This window comes from Callorhinchus milii, unplaced genomic scaffold, assembly GCF_018977255.1.
Source record: "Callorhinchus milii isolate IMCB2004 unplaced genomic scaffold, IMCB_Cmil_1.0 Scaffold62, whole genome shotgun sequence".
In the NCBI taxonomy this organism is placed as follows: Eukaryota; Metazoa; Chordata; class Chondrichthyes; order Chimaeriformes; family Callorhinchidae; genus Callorhinchus; species Callorhinchus milii.
In genome coordinates this window covers 139278-158163 of record NW_024704803.1, presented here as the reverse complement: position 1 = coordinate 158163, position 18886 = coordinate 139278, and the positions used below count along the sequence as shown (strand labels likewise).

The 18886-nt window shown below is 40.6% G+C and overlaps 1 protein-coding gene across 4 annotated transcripts in view; it reads left to right on the top strand.

Annotated features, from left to right (window-relative positions):
• The first annotated feature begins 1979 nt into the window (after positions 1–1979).
• Positions 1980–18886, top strand: part of LOC103189011 (KH domain-containing, RNA-binding, signal transduction-associated protein 3) — a 133964-nt gene continuing 117057 nt past the window's right edge. For 3 of the 4 annotated variants that reach the window (XR_006085931.1, XM_042345579.1, XM_042345578.1), the window contains exon 1: positions 1980–2342. Coding sequence is in view for 2 of the 4 variants with exons in the window: in XM_042345579.1 (XP_042201513.1) it covers positions 2252–2342 (91 nt within the window). In the remaining 2 variants the exon portion in view is untranslated. Of the gene's footprint in view, positions 2343–9841; positions 9973–18886 lie in introns of those variants that run through there. The other variant, XM_042345580.1, reaches the window with a different exon arrangement.

The following is an 18886-nucleotide window of genomic DNA, read 5'->3' as shown; positions in this document are numbered from 1 at the left end:
CATCTCCTTCCCTCCCCCTCCATCATCACCCCCCCTTCCTCTCCCCTCCACCCTCTTCCCTCCCTCCATCCCCTTCCCCCCTCTCCCCTCCACCCCCTTCCCTCCCTCCATCCCCTCTCCCCTCCATCCCCTTCCCCCCTCCACCCCTTCCCTCCCCCTCCATCCTCACTCCCCCCTCCCCCTCCATCCTCACTCCCCCCTCCATCCTCACTCCCCCCTCCCTCCCCCCTCTTCTCCCGCACTGCGATAGGGCGAATACTTCTTGATGGACGCGGACGGGCGACCAATGGGATTGGAGGTTCAGGCGGGAGGGGGCGGGGGGGGGGACGACGACGACCACGACGACGACCGCGAGGAGGTGGGTGGAGCGAGTTTGAGCGACGCGCCGCGCGACCAATGGGCTGAAAAGGGGGCGGCGGGGCCGGGAGTGGACTGGGTGGTGTGGTTGTGATTGACAGGAGCGCGGGGCCAACGGGCAGCGGGAGCGTCGCGGGCCAGCGACCAGTGGGGCGTGGAGGGGGGCGGGGCTGGCGGCAGGCGGCGGCGGTTAGTTTTTGATTTGCTGCTCGCGCTCAGTCGCCTCGAGGAGTCAGAGGGGGGACAGACCGACAGAGAGATGGACAGAGTGTGCGAGCGAGAGACTGCCTGATAGACAGAGTGTGAGGGAGAGAGAGACTGTCTGATAGACAGAGTGTGAGGGAGAGAGAGACTGTCTGATAGACAGAGTGTGAGGGAGAGAGAGAGAGAGAGGGAGGGAGACTGCCTGATAGACAGAGTGTGAGGGAGAGAGAGACTGTCTGATAGACAGAGTGTGAGGGAGAGAGAGACTGTCTGATAGACAGAGTGTGAGGGAGAGAGAGAGAGAGAGGGAGGGAGACTGCCTGATAGACAGAGTGTGAGGGAGAGAGAGACTGTCTGATAGACAGAGTGTGAGGGAGAGTGAGAGAGAGACTGCCTGATAGACAGAGTGTGAGGGAGAGAGGGAGACTGTCTGATAGACAGAGTGTGTGAGAGAGAGAGAGAGAGAGAGACTGTCTGATAGACAGAGTGTGAGAGAGACTGTCTGACAGACAGTGTGAGGGAGAGAGAGAGAGACTGTCTGATAAGAGTGTGAGGGAGAGAGAGAGACTGCCTGATAGACAGAGTGTGAGAGAGAGAGACAGAGAGAGAGACTGTCTGATAGACAGAGTGTGAGAGAGAGAGACAGAGAGAGAGACTGTCTGATAGACAGAGTGTGAGGGAGAGAGAGAGAGAGAGGGAGACTGCCTGATAGACAGAGTGTGAGAGAGAGAGACAGAGAGAGAGACTGTCTGATAGACAGAGTGTGAGGGAGAGAGAGCGACTGTGTGATAGACAGAGTGTGAGGGAGAGAGAGAGAGAGACTGCCTGATAGACAGAGTGTGAGGGAGAGAGAGAGAGACTGTGTGATAGACAGAGTGTGAGAGAGAGAGACAGAGAGAGAGATCGCCTGAGACTGAGAACAGAGAGACTGAGAGAGAGAGAGACCGAGAAAGAAAAAAAAGAGACAGAAAGGGAGAAACGGATTGAGAAAGAGACATAGAGAGTGAAAGAGAGAGCGAGAAGGGGGGGAAAGAGAAATTGAGGCTTACAGACTGAGAGAGAGTCACATAGAGAGAAAGGAGAGGGGGAGAGAGAAGGAAGAAGACTATATATATAGGGAGAGATAGGGTGAGGGAGACGGGGACAGAAGAAGAGACGAGGACAGGGAGACAGATAGGAAGAAAGTGGGGGAGAGATAGTGATATATATATAGAGAGAGAGAGGAGAGTGGGATATAGGGAGAGAGAGAGACTGGGAGAGGGAGATAAGGAGGGAGAGACGGACGGGGGGGAGAGATAGAGACATATATATAGAGAGAGTCTTGGAGAGGGAGACTGGGAATATAGAGATATAAGGAGAGAGAGACTGGGAGAGGGATATAGAGAGATAGAGGAGGGAGAGAGAATCTCAGGAGAGCCACGTGGGGGTGGTGGTGGGGGGAGGGGGTGGATTGTTGTTGCTGTTTTGTATTTAACCTCGAAAAGCGAAAAGGAAAGGGGGGGAAAAAAAACCCCAAAGGGCAAAGGACGACAGAGGGCAGCGTCTCCTCTGACGCTTTATATATATATATATATATATATATATAAACACTTACATATATATATATATATACACACACACGTATAGAAGTAAGTGGCTGCAAATAATACCAGGGCACAGCAGTGAAGTGCTGGAGAGGCGGTGGGGGGGGATGGAGAGTGAGAAGTACTTGCCTGAGCTAATGGCCGAGAAAGACAGTCTGGATCCTTCCTTTGTCCATGCTGCCCGCCTGGTGAGCGCAGGTAAGAGACTGGTCACACACACACACACACACACAGAGAGAGATGGAGAGAGAGAGAGATGGAGAGAGACAGATGGAGGGAAAACTTTCGTTGACTTGGAGGGTGAGGCAAGGGAGGGAGAGGGAGGGAAGGGAGGGTAGAGGTCAAAACCTGTGGATTTTTGGTTGACTAATCATTACTATGATATAATAATCCTTGCGTTTGATACCGCGCTTTGCCGCGTCGCCCAGACGTCTCAAAGCGCCGCACGGAACACACGGTAAAGCGGCGCGGCTCGGGCGCTTTGTGGGCGCGATAGATTGTGATAGTAATTGCATTCGATTCTGGCGCCTTATCGCAAGACGTCTCTCCCCCCCCCCCCCCCCCCCGGGGGTGTGATGGTGATTATCTTTGCATTTGATATAGCGCCTTGGCACGTCGTCGAGACGTCTCAAAGCGCTTCGCAGAATATACTGTAAAGTGGAGCGACTGTGTATTTTGCGGGCGAAATGCGCACAGCAGTGTTCCACAGCCAGTCGTGGATTGTTAAGAGAGCCGAAAAAAATTTGGAGGGGTTATTTCCCTGCTTTCCCTTTAAACTGTGCATTTTCTAGGCAAATAAAATGCTGGTTTTTTTTAAAAAGAAAAAAAATGACAAGCACAGCTTAGCCGCGACACTCTGAGCCGCTGCCCCGCTTGCTATATATATATATATATATATAATATATAAATCCAAGAAGTTGTTGTTGCTGAAGAGAAGGAAGGCTTTTTCTTTATATAATTGATTTTCTTTGGTCAGTCGACTGACTTGGTGAAGCAACCAGTCAAGTAATAAAAATAATAATAATCCTTGAATTTGATACGGTGTCTTGAAAACCTTTGCAGCATTTAAAGTGTAGTGACTGTTGTTTAGGCAAACATCTTTTGTGTTTTGTTTGATAATGATCATCCTTGCATTTGATATAGTGCCTTATCATATCTTTGAGACGTCTCAAAGCACTTCACAGAACATACTGCAAATTGACTGTATGTTTTGTATGTATTATTTAATTTAGCACTTTGGTAGTTAATTTAACGCACAATACAATTTACAATAAATACAATTTGCATTTATATAAGCATCTTACACATCGGGAGGGTGTCTCAAATGTGCTTGTAATTTTGTTGTTGTGTTGAACCACAAACGGCCACAGATTAAGTGAATATCTAACTATCACATATGTAAGCTACGTACAGATGGAAATTTCCTTGTGAAATGTCTTTATATATCTATTCCTTTTTTCTCTTGCCTCAAACGAACTCACCAAGGAGTGCTTAACAACCCCCACGCACACTTGCATTTCTTTTGAGTACAATACTGTACAATTAACATTAAACGCCTTTCAAATAGGTCAGAATTGTTTTGGGTTTCAATGTAATTTTTTTGTTGCAAAGGGGTGGTAGTAAAATTTAAAGTTGATCGAGATATATTAATCACGTTGCACATTGTGTACAATTTCCTAGTTTCTTTCTCGCTATGAAAACAATTCTAGACACTTGCAGATCAAGAAGATCTTTCTGCAAGTGTCTAGAATTGTTTTCATAGCGAGAAAGAAACTAGGAAATTGTACACAATGTGCAACGTGATTAATATATCTCGATCAAATGTATGTTTTTTTTTAAATAGTTACAATATTTTATAAACATTTTATTTTAATGCTATTCAAATTCACTTTAATGTAGAACAAATATCTGTTTTTCTTTTAAAAAAAATTGTCAAGAGCCCTTGTTAAACTGCAAAGTTACTTTATTTTTGGTCACAGTGTGTTCAAGAATGTGACTTTTTCAATGAACTCCTGTGGAACCATCCTGGAGTCTGTATAATCTGGAATTATTTGCAATATTGTACGTGAGCTCTTGTGAATTGAGAGGTTTTCCTTCTCGTCTCAGAATTTATCAAGGTCTGCTTTTTCATAAAAATGAGTGGAAATGATTGGTGAAGTAATGGCGACACAACACAGTACTTCACTGTTTTCAAAATCCTGTTTAATTCATGCCTCCATTGGAGCCCTGGTGAAACTACAGCTCTGGTGAGAATCTTTTGTTCCAGATTGAAAAGGGAGCTCTATTGATGGTTCTTGGGGGAGAAGGAAAGAGAGATGAGATCCCTCTTGCTTTGTGATTGATTTTGCATTAAATATATTAAATATTGCGTTAATTCTTCAATTTGGCATCTTCAAAGAAGGTTTTGCAAATGTTCTGATAGATGGATGAATGATGGGTCATACAGTACCACAAAAGCTGCTGATTATTTTAGTTCTGTAACAATAGCCTGTCTACTCTTAATTGGCGGCAGTGTTAGGATGCTACGCACGGGTAAGATAGGGGGAAAATGACATAATGTGGGGTCATTTGCTCCTTTGTAGAATGCTATTTCAATTAAATAAAGGCTTGAGGATATGTATAGATGGCAAATCAACGAAGCAAAACTAGGGAAAGTGATGTGGTGAACTGGACGTTTCTCTGACCATTTCCAATGGATAGCTTTATGGATTACTTCACTAACGACTACAAATTCAGTGAAGTATCGAGGAGTGCAAGAATGCAACTGAATGGTTCATTCACATAATAGTAATCCTTGCATTTGATATAGCGCCTTATCATATCGTTGAGACGTCTCACAGTGCTTCACAGAATATACTGTAAAGTGGATTGACTGTTTATGTTGTACTTGGTTTTTACGATTTATGAGTTTTACTGTGCTTAAACACAATCAAATTAGTGTTTTATTTAAAACAAATAATTTGTGCATTTACTTTGTGTTAAGCGTTTAAATTTTAATTATGTGGAACCCCTCAACTATTAGTTAGCAGAAATTAGAAAGTAAACAATAAACCAACCAGCTAATGTAGGGCTTTTGTGTAGAGATAGGCTGTTTTTTTTTAAAAAAAGACATTGATTTGGTATAAGAATGAAGGATTGCAACCCGAATGTAACTTTTCAGTTGAAATATGTTCTTATGAAAACTGCTCTACAGTTAAATCCTGATCAAGTTATGAAGTTTAATCCTAATTGGGCTTTTTATGTGATTTTACATTTAGTTTGGATGTGCAAATCAAGTGAAAGGGATTTTGGTATATTATTTTGACCCATGCTTCAATTTTATATTTCAAAAGTAGATTATTAAGCTTCTATATAATATGCTTGCGTTTGATATAATGTCTTGTCATCGAGCTGTCTCTAAGCGCTTCACAGGAATTATTGTGACATTTAGAACCGTAAGACTATTTGTCAGCTAGCTTTGTTTTGAGTTAAAATTTGCAATTGACAAATTAGAACAGTGAAATGTTCTTTATAACCTATCAGGAATTGGGGAAAATAATGCATTGAAATTCAATATAGTTTTAATTATTTAAACACTTCCACCTGCCTGTTGCTATCAACAAAACCCAGGAGATGTGAATCTAACTCAAACTGTCCTTGTAGAGTATGAAGGTATATAGTAAAAGTTGTGTGCTTTTTAAGGCAAATGTAGATATTTGTGCCTAAAGGGTTCCGTTCTGGTAAATAACATCCGAGTTCAGCATCACGCTTTTTGTTGTGTGGTTGATTAAATGTGTCCTGATCTCATCTGTCAGTGCAGTGCAACGCATGAGCACACATCTTAAACCCCAAGATCTGTACAAGGTTGCTGGAAATGGGAAAAGCAATGCAATCTGATTATTTCACAACACTGTTAATACTAAGGGCTTTGTATTTATTATTTATAGAGTTGACCCAGCATTGATAAGCCGCTGCTTTGCGTTGATGCGTATCTGGTATTAGACATGGCCACTGCTATGCTGTTAGTACAGTTGGATGCATTTTGTGCTTGATAAAGTGATGTGATGGCGTTGCAAAAATATGTTTTGTGAACTTTTCCACTTGGAGATTTTATTTTAAATTGGAAAGAACTTTTAGAACTTGCTCAGTGTTCTTGGCAGCTGTAGCTTTCTATGTTTTGATTAAAATACGGATGACTTTTGTGGTTCCTGTGTAATGGATTGCAAGGATAACAACAACTGCTTGCGTTTATATAAGTGTCTCTCATGCAGGGCAGTGTCCCAGAGAGCTTGACAGTGATGGAGCATGATACCAAGCTGCGGGGAGGTTAAAGTCAAAGGCCTCCAGGTACGACCTGAAGATGGCAAAGGAAGGGCAAGGAGGAGGGATTGAGGGAGAGCGTTCCAGAGTTTTGGGGTGTAGTGGCTGAAAGCGCAACCCCAAATGGTGGAGTGGAGGGCACGAAGGATAAGCAGGAGAACAGAGGCAGCGGGTGGCGGAGTGGGGAGTAAGCAGGACGGAGAGGTAGGGAAGTGCCAGGGAATGAAGGGATTTGAAGACGAGTGTGGGAATCTTGAAATCGACCAACTTGGTGATTGGGAGCTAGAATTGGAGTCTGGCAAGAACAGGTGTGATGGGGATACAGAATTTGATGCGGAATATAACTATTATCACAAATCAGGAATTTTGTGATTGAGCAAGTGCATGATATCACCCTGGATATCTGTGTTTGGATTGCATATGCCGAGGAGACCTGTAGCTCAGTGGTCAGAGCACTCACCTTGCAAGCGAGAGACCGGGGTTCGATTCCCGGCAGCGTGAAACCTTGGGCAAGTTTCCTTACTCCACACGTCTGATAATAATCCTTACAAGAAAAAAATGTGGTCACTCAATCCACGACTGTTTGCGGGACACTTCTGTGCACAATTGGCTGCTGATTTGCCCCGCAAAAATGCAGTCAATTCACTTAACGGTATATTCTGTGAAGCGCTTTGAGAAGTCTAGATAAGGCGCTATATCAAATGCAAGGATTATTAGTTATGTGGAACTGATTTTAGCACAAAGTTACTGTGAATATTCTTTTATGAAGCAGGATATTTTAGACACTGAAATAAATCATCAATGAGTTTTAATGCACCTTGAAAGTACACGTTGGTGAGTCTGTGGATTGTTGGTTAAAAAGTCAGGGGAAATGCGAAATTATCTTTTTTCTGCTTGGTTGATGGTGCGTGTTTATATTATGAATCAGGAAGCTGGATGTAAGTGCTGTGTTGTCTGTCCCATCCTGCTTCAATTGCTCCTTTATGTTTTATATTTTGACATAACATCCCAGTACAGTATCTTCATCACTACAGTGACTCAGGGATTGAACCTTAATAATAATAACCCTTGCATACTAATCCCTGATAATAATCCCTGAAGAAAAAACAAGTATAAATTGGTCATTTCAATCCACGACTGTTTGTGGGGACGCTGCTGTGCACAATTGGCTGCTGCATTTTGCCCACAAATATACAGTCAGTTCACTTTACGTTTGAGACGTCTAGAAGAAGTGAAAAGCTCTATATTAAATGCAAGTTTATTATTTGATTATAGCGCCTTATCTGTAATTCAGACGTCTCAAAGCGCTTCACAGGAAATACTGTAAAGTGGGCTGACTGTGTATTTTGTTGATGAACAGCAGTCACTTTTCGCACAGCAATGTCCCACAACAACCATGGTGTGAGTGACCACTTTTGTTTGGGGGATTGTAGGCCAAGACAACGGGAGAGAGAAACTCCCTTCTATTTTCGAATAGTGCCGTGGGATCTTTAATGTTCACCTGAACAGGAAGATGGAGCTTGGCTTAACGTCTCATATGGAGGACGTCATCTTAAACTATGTGATTCCAATTCCCGAATCACATAGTCAGTCTCAATGTAATCCACAAGTCAATCATTCCATGTTGGTTGGTAAAGGAACATGTTTAAGGTAGAGGCTTCAAGGCTTTGGTGCCTGTTAGCTCATCACTTGAAGACCGTGATGTAAGATACTTTACATTTCAAGCAAGTTAAGTATAATTCAACTGATCCACATGGTGTGCTTTAGAAATAGCTTGGCACATGTACGTGTGGAGAGAAAGCCACCAGCATTATGTGGTAAATTTTGCTACCTTTGATACAGAGTAATAGCTCTCACCTCTAGGCCTCACTGACCTCCTGACGGGCTGATTTAATTGTTATGGTAACAGGAATGGCTGTCTTCAGAGAGTGCTTTCATTAGCTCGGTTCCTATTCCAGCATAAAGCTGCTGCAATAACTGTAATCATTATTATGTTAGAATATCATTAAATCCTGGTATTTTTTTCATAGTAAAAAAAATCCCCGAGACAGCACAGCAAATGCAGCTCAGTAGTTAACCTGCTTTGTCTTATCTACTAATGGCTTCAGTGTTTGCAGCAGTATTTGTTTGATCGTATTGCGATCAGGAGCAGAAGAGGCTGCTTATCCTAATTCTTCTTTTCCCAGTGATAAAACCTGCCAGACTGTTCCTTATAACTGTAAAGTTAACCAAGCCATTCTAATGTTGTTGTAGGTCTAATGGCTGGGGAGAGTCTTAAAAATGAATTGCACTGATGGGGAATGGTCGGCGTGTGTCAGATGCTTTGCAATATAGAATACCGTATTCCCTGCTGGCGCACTGTGTTGCAGAAGTGCTCAGTTGACTTGTAAATAGTTATGTGGTTCAGGAATTACAGGCATCTGATGTTTGATGATGTTTGGTTAGCCAGTTATTTTATTTCTAGTAATATAAGCTAATTTGTTGCCGAAAAATAGGGGAATTTGAACATTTTAAAATGTGAAAAAATAAATATGCAGTTAAATATCAGCCTGATTCAGTTAGTAAAACACTTGGCCTTTTGAGTCAGAAGATTGTGAGTTCATGCCCCATGTCAGGGTGAGATAGATGAGGGAGTTAGACCTGTCCAGTTAATTACATTCTTATTACAGGCTTGAAGGGACTACATGTTTGAGTTTCTATTTGCCAAACTGAAATATGGACTGAATATTGCCAATGAGATCTAATTCTAGGGGTTTAATCAGATTTTGCTAGGACTAGGTTTGCAGTGCAAGACAAAATTGCCAATTGCACTTTGAAAGTGGGTCTCTTGAAATGGAGCCCTGGGTTGCATGTGTTTGCTTTTGAACAGCTTGTTTGGTTTGCAAGTGGGATTTCTGGGGCGAATGAATTGAGGCATTGCAGCTGTGAAATTTATCACAGGCAGACCCTTAAAATTGCCTTGCGGTGGTTCTATAACGTGCTTACAGGCATGGAAACGTATTTAACTTGGTTTGGACAGGCAGAGTTTACCAGTGGATACTCCCTTCAGTCCCAACTTTGCACAGATGTTTGCTCCGTTTGACTTTCGGTTTTGTATAGTTTATTGTGAAACATAATGCTCTTTCGTAGTCCTCTGCAATTATGCGGTACATCTAGCACAAAGACTGATCTTAAAATTGCTTCATCTATTAAGGTATCTTGTTCCATCCGCCTCAAACCCATAATCTGGGCCAGTAGAAAAAGTGCAGCCGCATTTTTCTACAAATCCGCTACAAACCTCCGCTGCAAACCTTTATGTACAGTGTGTTAGGGCACGGACCTCTGGGTGCTGCTTGCTTGGCGCTGTTACTGTGGGTGGAGCAGCTCCGGTCGCACGTGTGACGCGAGGAATGTTGGGATGGCGGAAGCGGTGCAAGCTCGGGAAATTGGCTTTGCCCACTCGTGAGTGAACTACAATCGAAATATCAGCTGTGAGACGATCTGTTTGCTCGATGTTTGGCCTAAACTCAGCTCCTGCGACGAATTCTTGGTTAGTGCTGTACTATTCACATGCAAATTTTTAGTATTTTAAACATAACTACATGTTCAGGAAATATATGCCTATAATTTAATCCGGGTTGTTTCACAAAATGCATCTCCAAATAACACCAATGAACCCTCATCTATTCTCTACAAAATTCATAAAATTTCTCCGCAATTTCTGCAAAATTTGTCCCCGAATATTTGGCAAATATTTCCACAATCTTCAATTGGCCCAGCCCATAACCTACAATCATAGTGTCTTCACAGAGCTGTGTAGTGCGCAACAAAGTACAGTAGAGTGTTGGGCTGTTTGTATTTTCGGCAATTTGTCATCCTGTTGTTTTCTGCACAGATGCACTTTGAGAGATTTTACAGTAGATGGTGGGGTAGAGTTTATTGCTGTAGATTGTATTAACCCTTCGAAGATGTTGGTCACATCTTATCATGCCGAATAAATATTTGTACCGTGTTTTCTCTTTCTCATTCAATTTTATATCTGCGGGTTATGATCGAGTGTCCTTTCCATCAACTGATAGAAAGAGATGTGCTTCTGCAGACTGCCAGACAATTTATGGTGTTACTTTTCCTTAACAAAAAATTCCGCATTCATATTCACACTGCTTTTTATTTCCCAAAAGACCTCAAGGAGACCTGGTGGGAAAGTGAATATGTGAGCAAGCAATGAAACACATATATGCAGTGTTTGGAGGTGATTATGCAGCAGTTTATTTTGTGAGTGATTACTTTTTAACGAGACTTGCTAAAATTCTAGTTGGATGTGCACATTCCACAGGCTTAGCTCAATGTCCAATTTGTCAAACTACCTACTGAGTGGTAGTTTGAATGCTCTGACCAATGAAGCACAATTAATGATAATAATAATAATAATAGTCCTTGCATTTGATACAGCGCCTTATCACATCATTGAGAGGTCTCAAAGCGCTTCACAGGATGCAACCCTTGAGATGATTAGAAAAGAGAAATTGGTTTCATCCAACGACGTGGAGAATAAACCTCCAGATAAAATTAACCATTCGACAACAACTTGCATTTTTATAGCGCCCCTCACGCAGGGTAGGGTCCCATGGCGCTTGACAGTGGTGAAGCATGACTCCGAGTCGTTGGGAGGTGACCGTAGACACGGTCGAAGAGGAAAGTCTTCAGCAGTGACCTGAAGCTAAGGAAGGGGCAAGGTGGAGGGATAGAGGAAGAGTAATCCAGAGTTTCAAGGCGTAGTGGCTGAAAGCGCGGCCACCAATGGTAGAATGGAGGGCACGGGGGACAAGCAGGAGGCCGGATGAAATGAAAATTAATTTCATGGGTGGTTGTGGGACCTTGCTGCATGCAGGTTAGCTGCCAATACAGATTTTTGCAAATACAGATGGTCACTACAGTGGACTGCAATTACGTGTGAAGATCTTTAAGGCTCGTTAGTGGCACTATATCAAATGCATGCATTATTGTTTGTTCTAGTTGACCCAAATCAGTTAATTTTATTTGACCCCATTTTGAAGAAGTCTTGGTGGGGGGGGGGAATGTAACTCATTTGGAGCACGATAGACATGTCCTGGCGTCAGAATGGCCCATGGAAAATGTGTTATGTTCCCACTAACTTGTTTTGGTAGCAGTGTAGCAAAATGGCTCTGTTCCTGAAATGATCACATTTCCTAAAAATGCTTTAAAGACTCGCTACTAACTCTGTTTAAGTAGATAAAATCCTGGATAAAATCCTTTTTTTNATTCTGCGAAGCGCTTTGAGACATCTCAAAGATATGATAAGGTGGTATACCAAATGCACTGATTGTAATATTATTGCTGACTATTTACAGGTAGGTATTTAGTGCTAGTTACCATTAAAAGGTGGACAGAAATTATGTTTACAGCACTATCAAGTAACTCACAAATAATTTTACAATCATTATTGTCAACCATAGTGACTGTTTTTATAGAAAAAGAGCATAATTTTTTATAAAGTCTATAAACAGCCTGGAGATGAATGACCTATTAATCTGTAGAATTATTGTACAAGACCCCTGGAGAAACTCCCTTCATTCTTGTTTAAGTAGTGCTGTGTGATCTTTAACGTCCGCCTGAAATTCAGCCAAATGAGATCTCACTTTCATGTCTTATTCGAAAGCTGACCTCTGACAATATAGCACTCCTCAAATTTAACCCACAGACTCCTGACCAGAGGCGAGAGAGAGTGTTACCAACTGAACCAAGCAGACAACTAACCAGTTCAGCTTGCCATGGAACTTAAACATAGATCTTAAACATAGGGCCACATACATCTCCTTGCTTTCCCTAACCGCATCCCAGTGTAAGAATCGATTTGAATGACTAAACTGCTTCACCGTAGAAGGTGGCAAAGTATTTCATAAGTTAGTGATTCACATTTTGTAGTGTTGTTTGCACTGTGTACAAGTATTATTCTAAAACATTCCGTGGATTACAAGATTATCTTTTACACTGTATAGAATTTTTTAAACTTGGCTTTTGCAAGACCCCAGAATTGCAAAGGATAATTGTGGCTACTGTAATTGTACTGGATGTAGTGGTCATAAAGTTGAATGAGGAATGTGCTATAGCCTGTGTCTAATTTGCTTTATTTTTAAATGAGGTTTTCTGGTACTGGCTTGGTGAGCTTGTTTAAAGTAATTGGGAGACTTGATGTGGCAATGAAGCATTGGAAAAGGCGTTTGGTACCAGTGAATTGTTCTAAACTGTTTTCTTTATTGCCAAAAGGTTTGATCAGATAAATAAGATAACTGCATTTGAAATGATTGGGCTATAAACACATCTCTAGTTAAGGTGGGTGTGTGTTGGTGTTTTAGTGCTAGAAATTTTGGGCTTCTGATTTATGTTGTGTTGATTGTATTTATCTTGGGCAAGATTTTGAGTTAACGACCCAACTTGTAACCTGTCCATTGGACAAATAGTCAATACATTTGCACTTATCCCTGTGCGTTTCTAATTGCTCTTCTCGGATCAGTGTTTACTTAAGCCACTAACTTGTATGGATCAATTGCCTTTCTAAGCATTGAACAATCACAAGGTTGTTGTATAGAATTAAAGCGTTCATATTACACCGACTCATTTCACTGTTTTTTTCATATGCTTTTCTGACCTTGTTCTTTAACACTGCCGATCATCCTAATTTAACTCCACGCTGGACCATTACATTTCATCTGTGGAAGCAGGAATACTTTAGTTTCTCAGTTCATAGGAGTGTTTCAGATGAAAAAGCCCCTTTGTGACATTTAACTTCATCCTTCCAGAATGACCATCATACTACCTTCTCTTACTACAAGATCTAGTCTGTGATAATAATAATCCTTGGATTTGATATGGTGCCTTAACAAGTTGTTGAGACATCTAAAACCACTTCACAAGATACACTGTAAAGTGAATTGACTATATTTTGCGGGTGAAATGCAGCAGCTAATTGCAACAGCAGTATCCCACAACAAACAGTTATGGTTTAAGTGACCCAATTTTTTTGAAGGGATTATTACTGATAGGGAAATAATGTTAATTATGAATTTGCTTTATCTATCTATAATTATTTACAATTATTAATAATAATCAAATCTATAATAAAATGAATTAATAATATTAGAATAACAGTATTGCTATTATATAAAAGGAAATATCAGACGATATAAGGGGTTAATATCAGACAATATTAAATATCAGACTATATAGATGTCACTATTAATATCAGACTATATATATAGAGATACCATTGTTAATATCAGACGATATAGAGGTGTCACTGTTAATAAATCTGTTTCCGTCAGCTGTTGTGGGAAGAGGGCCTACAAAATCAATGTGTAATGCAGACCAAGGTCCTCTGTGCCTCTAGAGTTTTAGAAGGTCATTGGTCTTCCTTGGCGTTGGATGATTGTGAGCTCACACTAGACAATTATCACAGTACTAAGGATGTCCTGTTTGACTAGTGGTTGTAATCTTTGATTTGATTTTCTCTGCCTCTTGGTATCCACCAGGAGTATAATGTACTGAGTTTATTAACTCCTATTTGAGATATTTGGGAACAATCATAAAGGTATCCTGTGATCCATTATACACAAGAACTTTGCCATCTTTTTCTTACTACCAATGTAGACTGGTTTGCAATTGTTGAGGTACATATAATGTTAAAAGTGATTGTGATTAATTAAACCCAGCACAATACTTTTAAGATGCCCAAGGTGGACGACAAGCACAGGTTTCAGGGTTGTGAAGAGAAATTTCACGGCAAACATCAGGAAGTATTTATCTATGAACAGCTGGAATGAGTTTCCAGAGGCAAGGACACCAGACTAATTTAACAAATGTATGAATGTTATAATGGGAAGATAACAGGCTGTGTATTCTCAAAGAATCAGATTCAATGAGTCAACCTTCTTTGTTGTTTGCCTTCTTTGTCTTCTCCGCCACCCCTCCTCCCCCCAAAAATCTTCAGTCACATTATTGCAGCTTTTTTTCCCAGTCGTATCTTGACAGGCCCTTTGACACATCTTAGGTCGTTATTTGACTTCAATTGTTGTTTCATTGAGGCTTTACTGTTACTGCATTTACACTCTTGTTAACACAAAATAGAAATAAAAATAATCCTTGCATTTGATATATCGCCTTATCAAGCCATTGAGACCTCGCAAAGCACTTTGCAGAATGCGTAACGCGGCAACCAATTGCGCACAGCAGTGTCCCACAAACAGCCGTGGACTGAGTGACCAAATTCCTCTTAAGGGATTATTACCCCTCGGAAAGTGATCTGCCAATCGACTAACAACTGAATTCCTACTTACTGCTAGATAAGCAGAGACATTTGGAGTAAAGAAACTTGCCAACGGTTTTGCCCTTCCCAGGAATCAAATGCGGGTCCTTTCGCTTGCGAGGTGAGTGGTCTAACCACTACTCTACAGGATTCCACAATATATGCATGATTGATGAGTATGAATTTAAAAAAAATGGTGGAGGAAGACTACTTATTCATGGTACACTTTCAGTGAATGTGAAGCTATTAATAAAATCAAGTTATAGTAATTTTATAAAGACCCCTGGTGAATATTCAGTCAGTTTTGGCTGTTCTATCAGGTATTCAGTCTTATTTTAGCTTGCAATCATATTATAGACTACTCAAGTTCTGAAGAGAGACTGGCAGGGCTGAACTTGTTTGAATATGGAGTGGGAGGTGATAATCAAGAAAGATCTCACTGAACATGTGCTTTATCATGGAACCTTTTCTAATGCTTCACAGTAATTACTGTCAAATGAGGTGTGTACCTGTTCTTCAGATAAATGTGGCAGCCAGTTTGTGTGCAGCCAGGTCCCACAATTATCCATAAGTTGAATGACCAAATAAATGGTTGGCCATGACACTGAGGCAAACTTTGAGACTTTTCAATCAAGAGATAAGGCGCTATATCAAATGCAAGAATTATTATGATTATCGTTAATTTTGTCCTTGAATTTTCAAGGTCTGTGCTCATAGTCTGCTAAATAGACTGTTTATACACACATTATATTGTCTATGCCTCTCAGCATTATAGAGATTTGGATGATGTTCTCCGTATCTCCAATGAAAGCACGCTTAATCCGAGTTTCTTGATACCTCAAAGTCTTTAAATAATTGAGGTCCCCTTGTCTCCATGAATGTAAATCATTGATGTCCTTTTTGAAGATAGCTTGCCAAAAATTGTATGTAACGTTTTTATATAAATACAAACTTTCTGCACTTTTCTGGCACAGGGAACACCTGTTCTAAAGTAGCGGTCTGCGTCTATTAGCTTGGGTGTCACCCCCTCAAGTGAAAGTGTGAAAAAATCGCTCCGTAGCCTGAATGCACAGCATAAAACTAGTGATGTCAATGGCAAGCTGATGATCATTGTCAGTAATGTAGATAAAGTAGTTTATTTTCACTTGTCAACTGCATTTGTGATACATCAGTGTTTGCTAATTGCTTCTCTTTAACTAGATATACAGTATTCAGTGACTACTCCTAACATTTGGTATAGTGCCAAAATGCATTGGTGGGACATCTAAAAGCGTTTCACAGAATTTTTTTTATATGGTGAATTGTAGTGACTGTATAGTTGTAGGCAGCTGTGACAGTCAGCTTTCACACAGCAATGGACCACAAACAGCCATGAAGTGAGTGACCAATTTTATTTCAATTTTAAGTCCATCTGTATTTATATAGCCCTGAATATCTTAATCTGACAATCACAGTTCTGCTTGCTCATTTTCTTGAGAATCTTAGGGTGTATTCGATCGTGCCCTGTTGCTTTGCAGTTAATTATTTTAATTTGCTTTAAATGTTCCCTCCCCCACTTCTAAGTATATTCTAGAAGTCCAGCACTGCGGTGTTGAATTCAGTTATAACCTTGAGGTAGGATCTTTGTTCAGAATTAAGGCTTTATTTAAGAATTTGCTAGATTCTGGACACTCAGAAATGCTACATAAATAGAGTAAATCTGAACCCAGGTGGATTTTTATTTTGCAATTGCATTAGTTTTCCCTAATATTAGAAACACAAGGTTTTGTTAACAATTCTTCTAATGGCGAATCAGAGATATCGAGTATGTGCTCTCAGGATCCTAATACTTGTAAAGTGCTGACACTTGTATAGCTTTCGCATAGGATGAAAGTTTGAAAGTGCTTTACAAATATCCTGAGAGAGAGAAGAGGTATTCAATAAAGACATGGTAGAGCTGTATTTTCAAGAGTGTTTGAACCCAGGGAGAGAAGGTGCAAGGTAAAGGGATTTGGGGAGAAAGTTCAGAAAATCAATACTACAGAAATTTAGCAGGAAATCAATAGTTCTTGTTCTCCTCTGCTATATCTTGTTTCTCCCTTTGCTGCCTCTTGAGGTTTATTTCCCTCCTCTGTGCCTCTCTGACCAGCATATACCTTAAAAAAAAACTGGCGCTAAAACCCAAATGGTTTTGGGACGAGTTGTGACTTCACCTAAAATTCTTTAAAGAGAACAAGGATGTGGTTCTGTCACGTTAGCAATTCAAGAATTGTGATTATAATTTTTTCTTAAATCAAAGAATATAATTTAAAATGAGTTTTGCATCCTGGAGGTTGGTAGTACTGATTTATTGATTTCAAAGCTAAACATGATTAGCTTTGGGATTTGTCCACAGTCTTAGACTGGCCTGAATAATTCATTCAACACATCTGTGATTTTTTTTACATTTGCTCCTAAAACCTTCAAAGGACCTGCCCTGGGAACAGCAGAATTTCGGACTTGACCTCATAGTCGGATACAAGGTTTGAAAGGGTGGGTTGCACAGAAAATTTGAGCATAAATGGTGATTTGCAAAAGGAAAAAGGCTTTGTATATAAAGTGCATCTTGGGCATCTCTTGGAAAACCTGGCCTGACCAAAGATTGCCTTGGTAGAATTATCATAATAATAATAATCTTTACATGATTTATCATGTTGTTCCCCTGAACAGGCAGCTGGGATCTCGTTTTAATGTTTCATTCGAAGGACAGCGCCTCTGACACCCCCCACCCAACCCGGCTATGTGAGTTCCAAGTCCCCGATGAAGAGCTTGAACCCACCAACCTTCTGACTCCAACTGAGCCAGGCCGAAACTGGCTGACTGAATAGGAGAGTGGATTACACGAGGTGGTTCATGCAGAGAAAAACATTAGCATGGATTTCATAGGCTTCTTTGTGGTTCTATTAATGTTGAAAGATTTTTTTTAACAGATAAAGGATGAATAGAGCATGGAAAATGGCCAAGACCACAAACATTTGTTAGAAAATTGGATAATTATTTGAAGAGCAACAATAGAAAAGTTGTACGGAAAAAGAGCAGGAATAAAGTCCATAGTTCAAGTGAAAGGGCCAGCACCAACTTAGGCTCAGTGGGCTGAATGGGTTCCTCTTGTCCTGTAGTTGTCTTTCCCCACAGTTCCCCAAATAAAATTGGTCACGCACTCCATAACTGTTGGCTGACGCATTTCGCCAAAATACACAGTCACTCCACTTTACAGTATATTCTGTAAAGCCCTTTGAGACGTCTCGATGACATGATAAGGCACCTTATCAAATGCAAGCCTTATTATTAGTAGTAGTTCTGTTGTCTGGATCGGGTACTTCCTCTTAAGAGAAAGTAAACTTTATCTGTGTTTAGAATCTGTCAGCTCCTCCTTTGGAATCTCAAAAATGGATAGGAGGTAACTGATATTTAATAAATATTTTCCCCCAGGATTTGAGCTTCCTACTGCAGTATTTTAAGTTTGATAGGTTTTATTTCTGTACATCTGTGTGATGTTACAGTTGAATTGAAAACCCCCTTTTTGTTTGAACTGCTCATAATCTAATGCTCTCTTGTCTTCCCTAATATTTTAACCTGATTCTTGCTTGTCTTTGAACTGCAGCTAAATCCTTCTGCCAACCAGCTTAATTGTATGATTTAAGAGGCTTGATATGACTCCATTCCTGCATAACCACATTAGCTGCCATTACCCTGTAATCTGTTTGGATTTAGCTGGAATGAATTTTGACTGTGCTTTAAATATCTTCCACCTATCTACTGTAGACCTTTCAACCATTATTTCTTTCAATAAATCTTTTTTAAAAACTCCTCTTGCTTTCCCTCATTGTAGCCGCTTTTCTACACTCCATGTGTCTTTGTCCAATTTGCATACCCTTGTTAGTATTTAAATTTGATATTCCTGCATTATTCTTCTTGTAGGTAAAAATAATTAATATATTAATGTATTTGATACAGCACCTTATCGCATCATTGAAAACTCCCAAAGCACATTACAGGATTTACTGGAAAGTGTAGTAGTCAATTTGTGCACAGTAGTGTCTCACAAACCAGCCGAGAGGTGAAGTAGGTGGGTGGTTTATGGGAGTAGTACAGTAAAACTAACATAAGTCTTTATAAATCG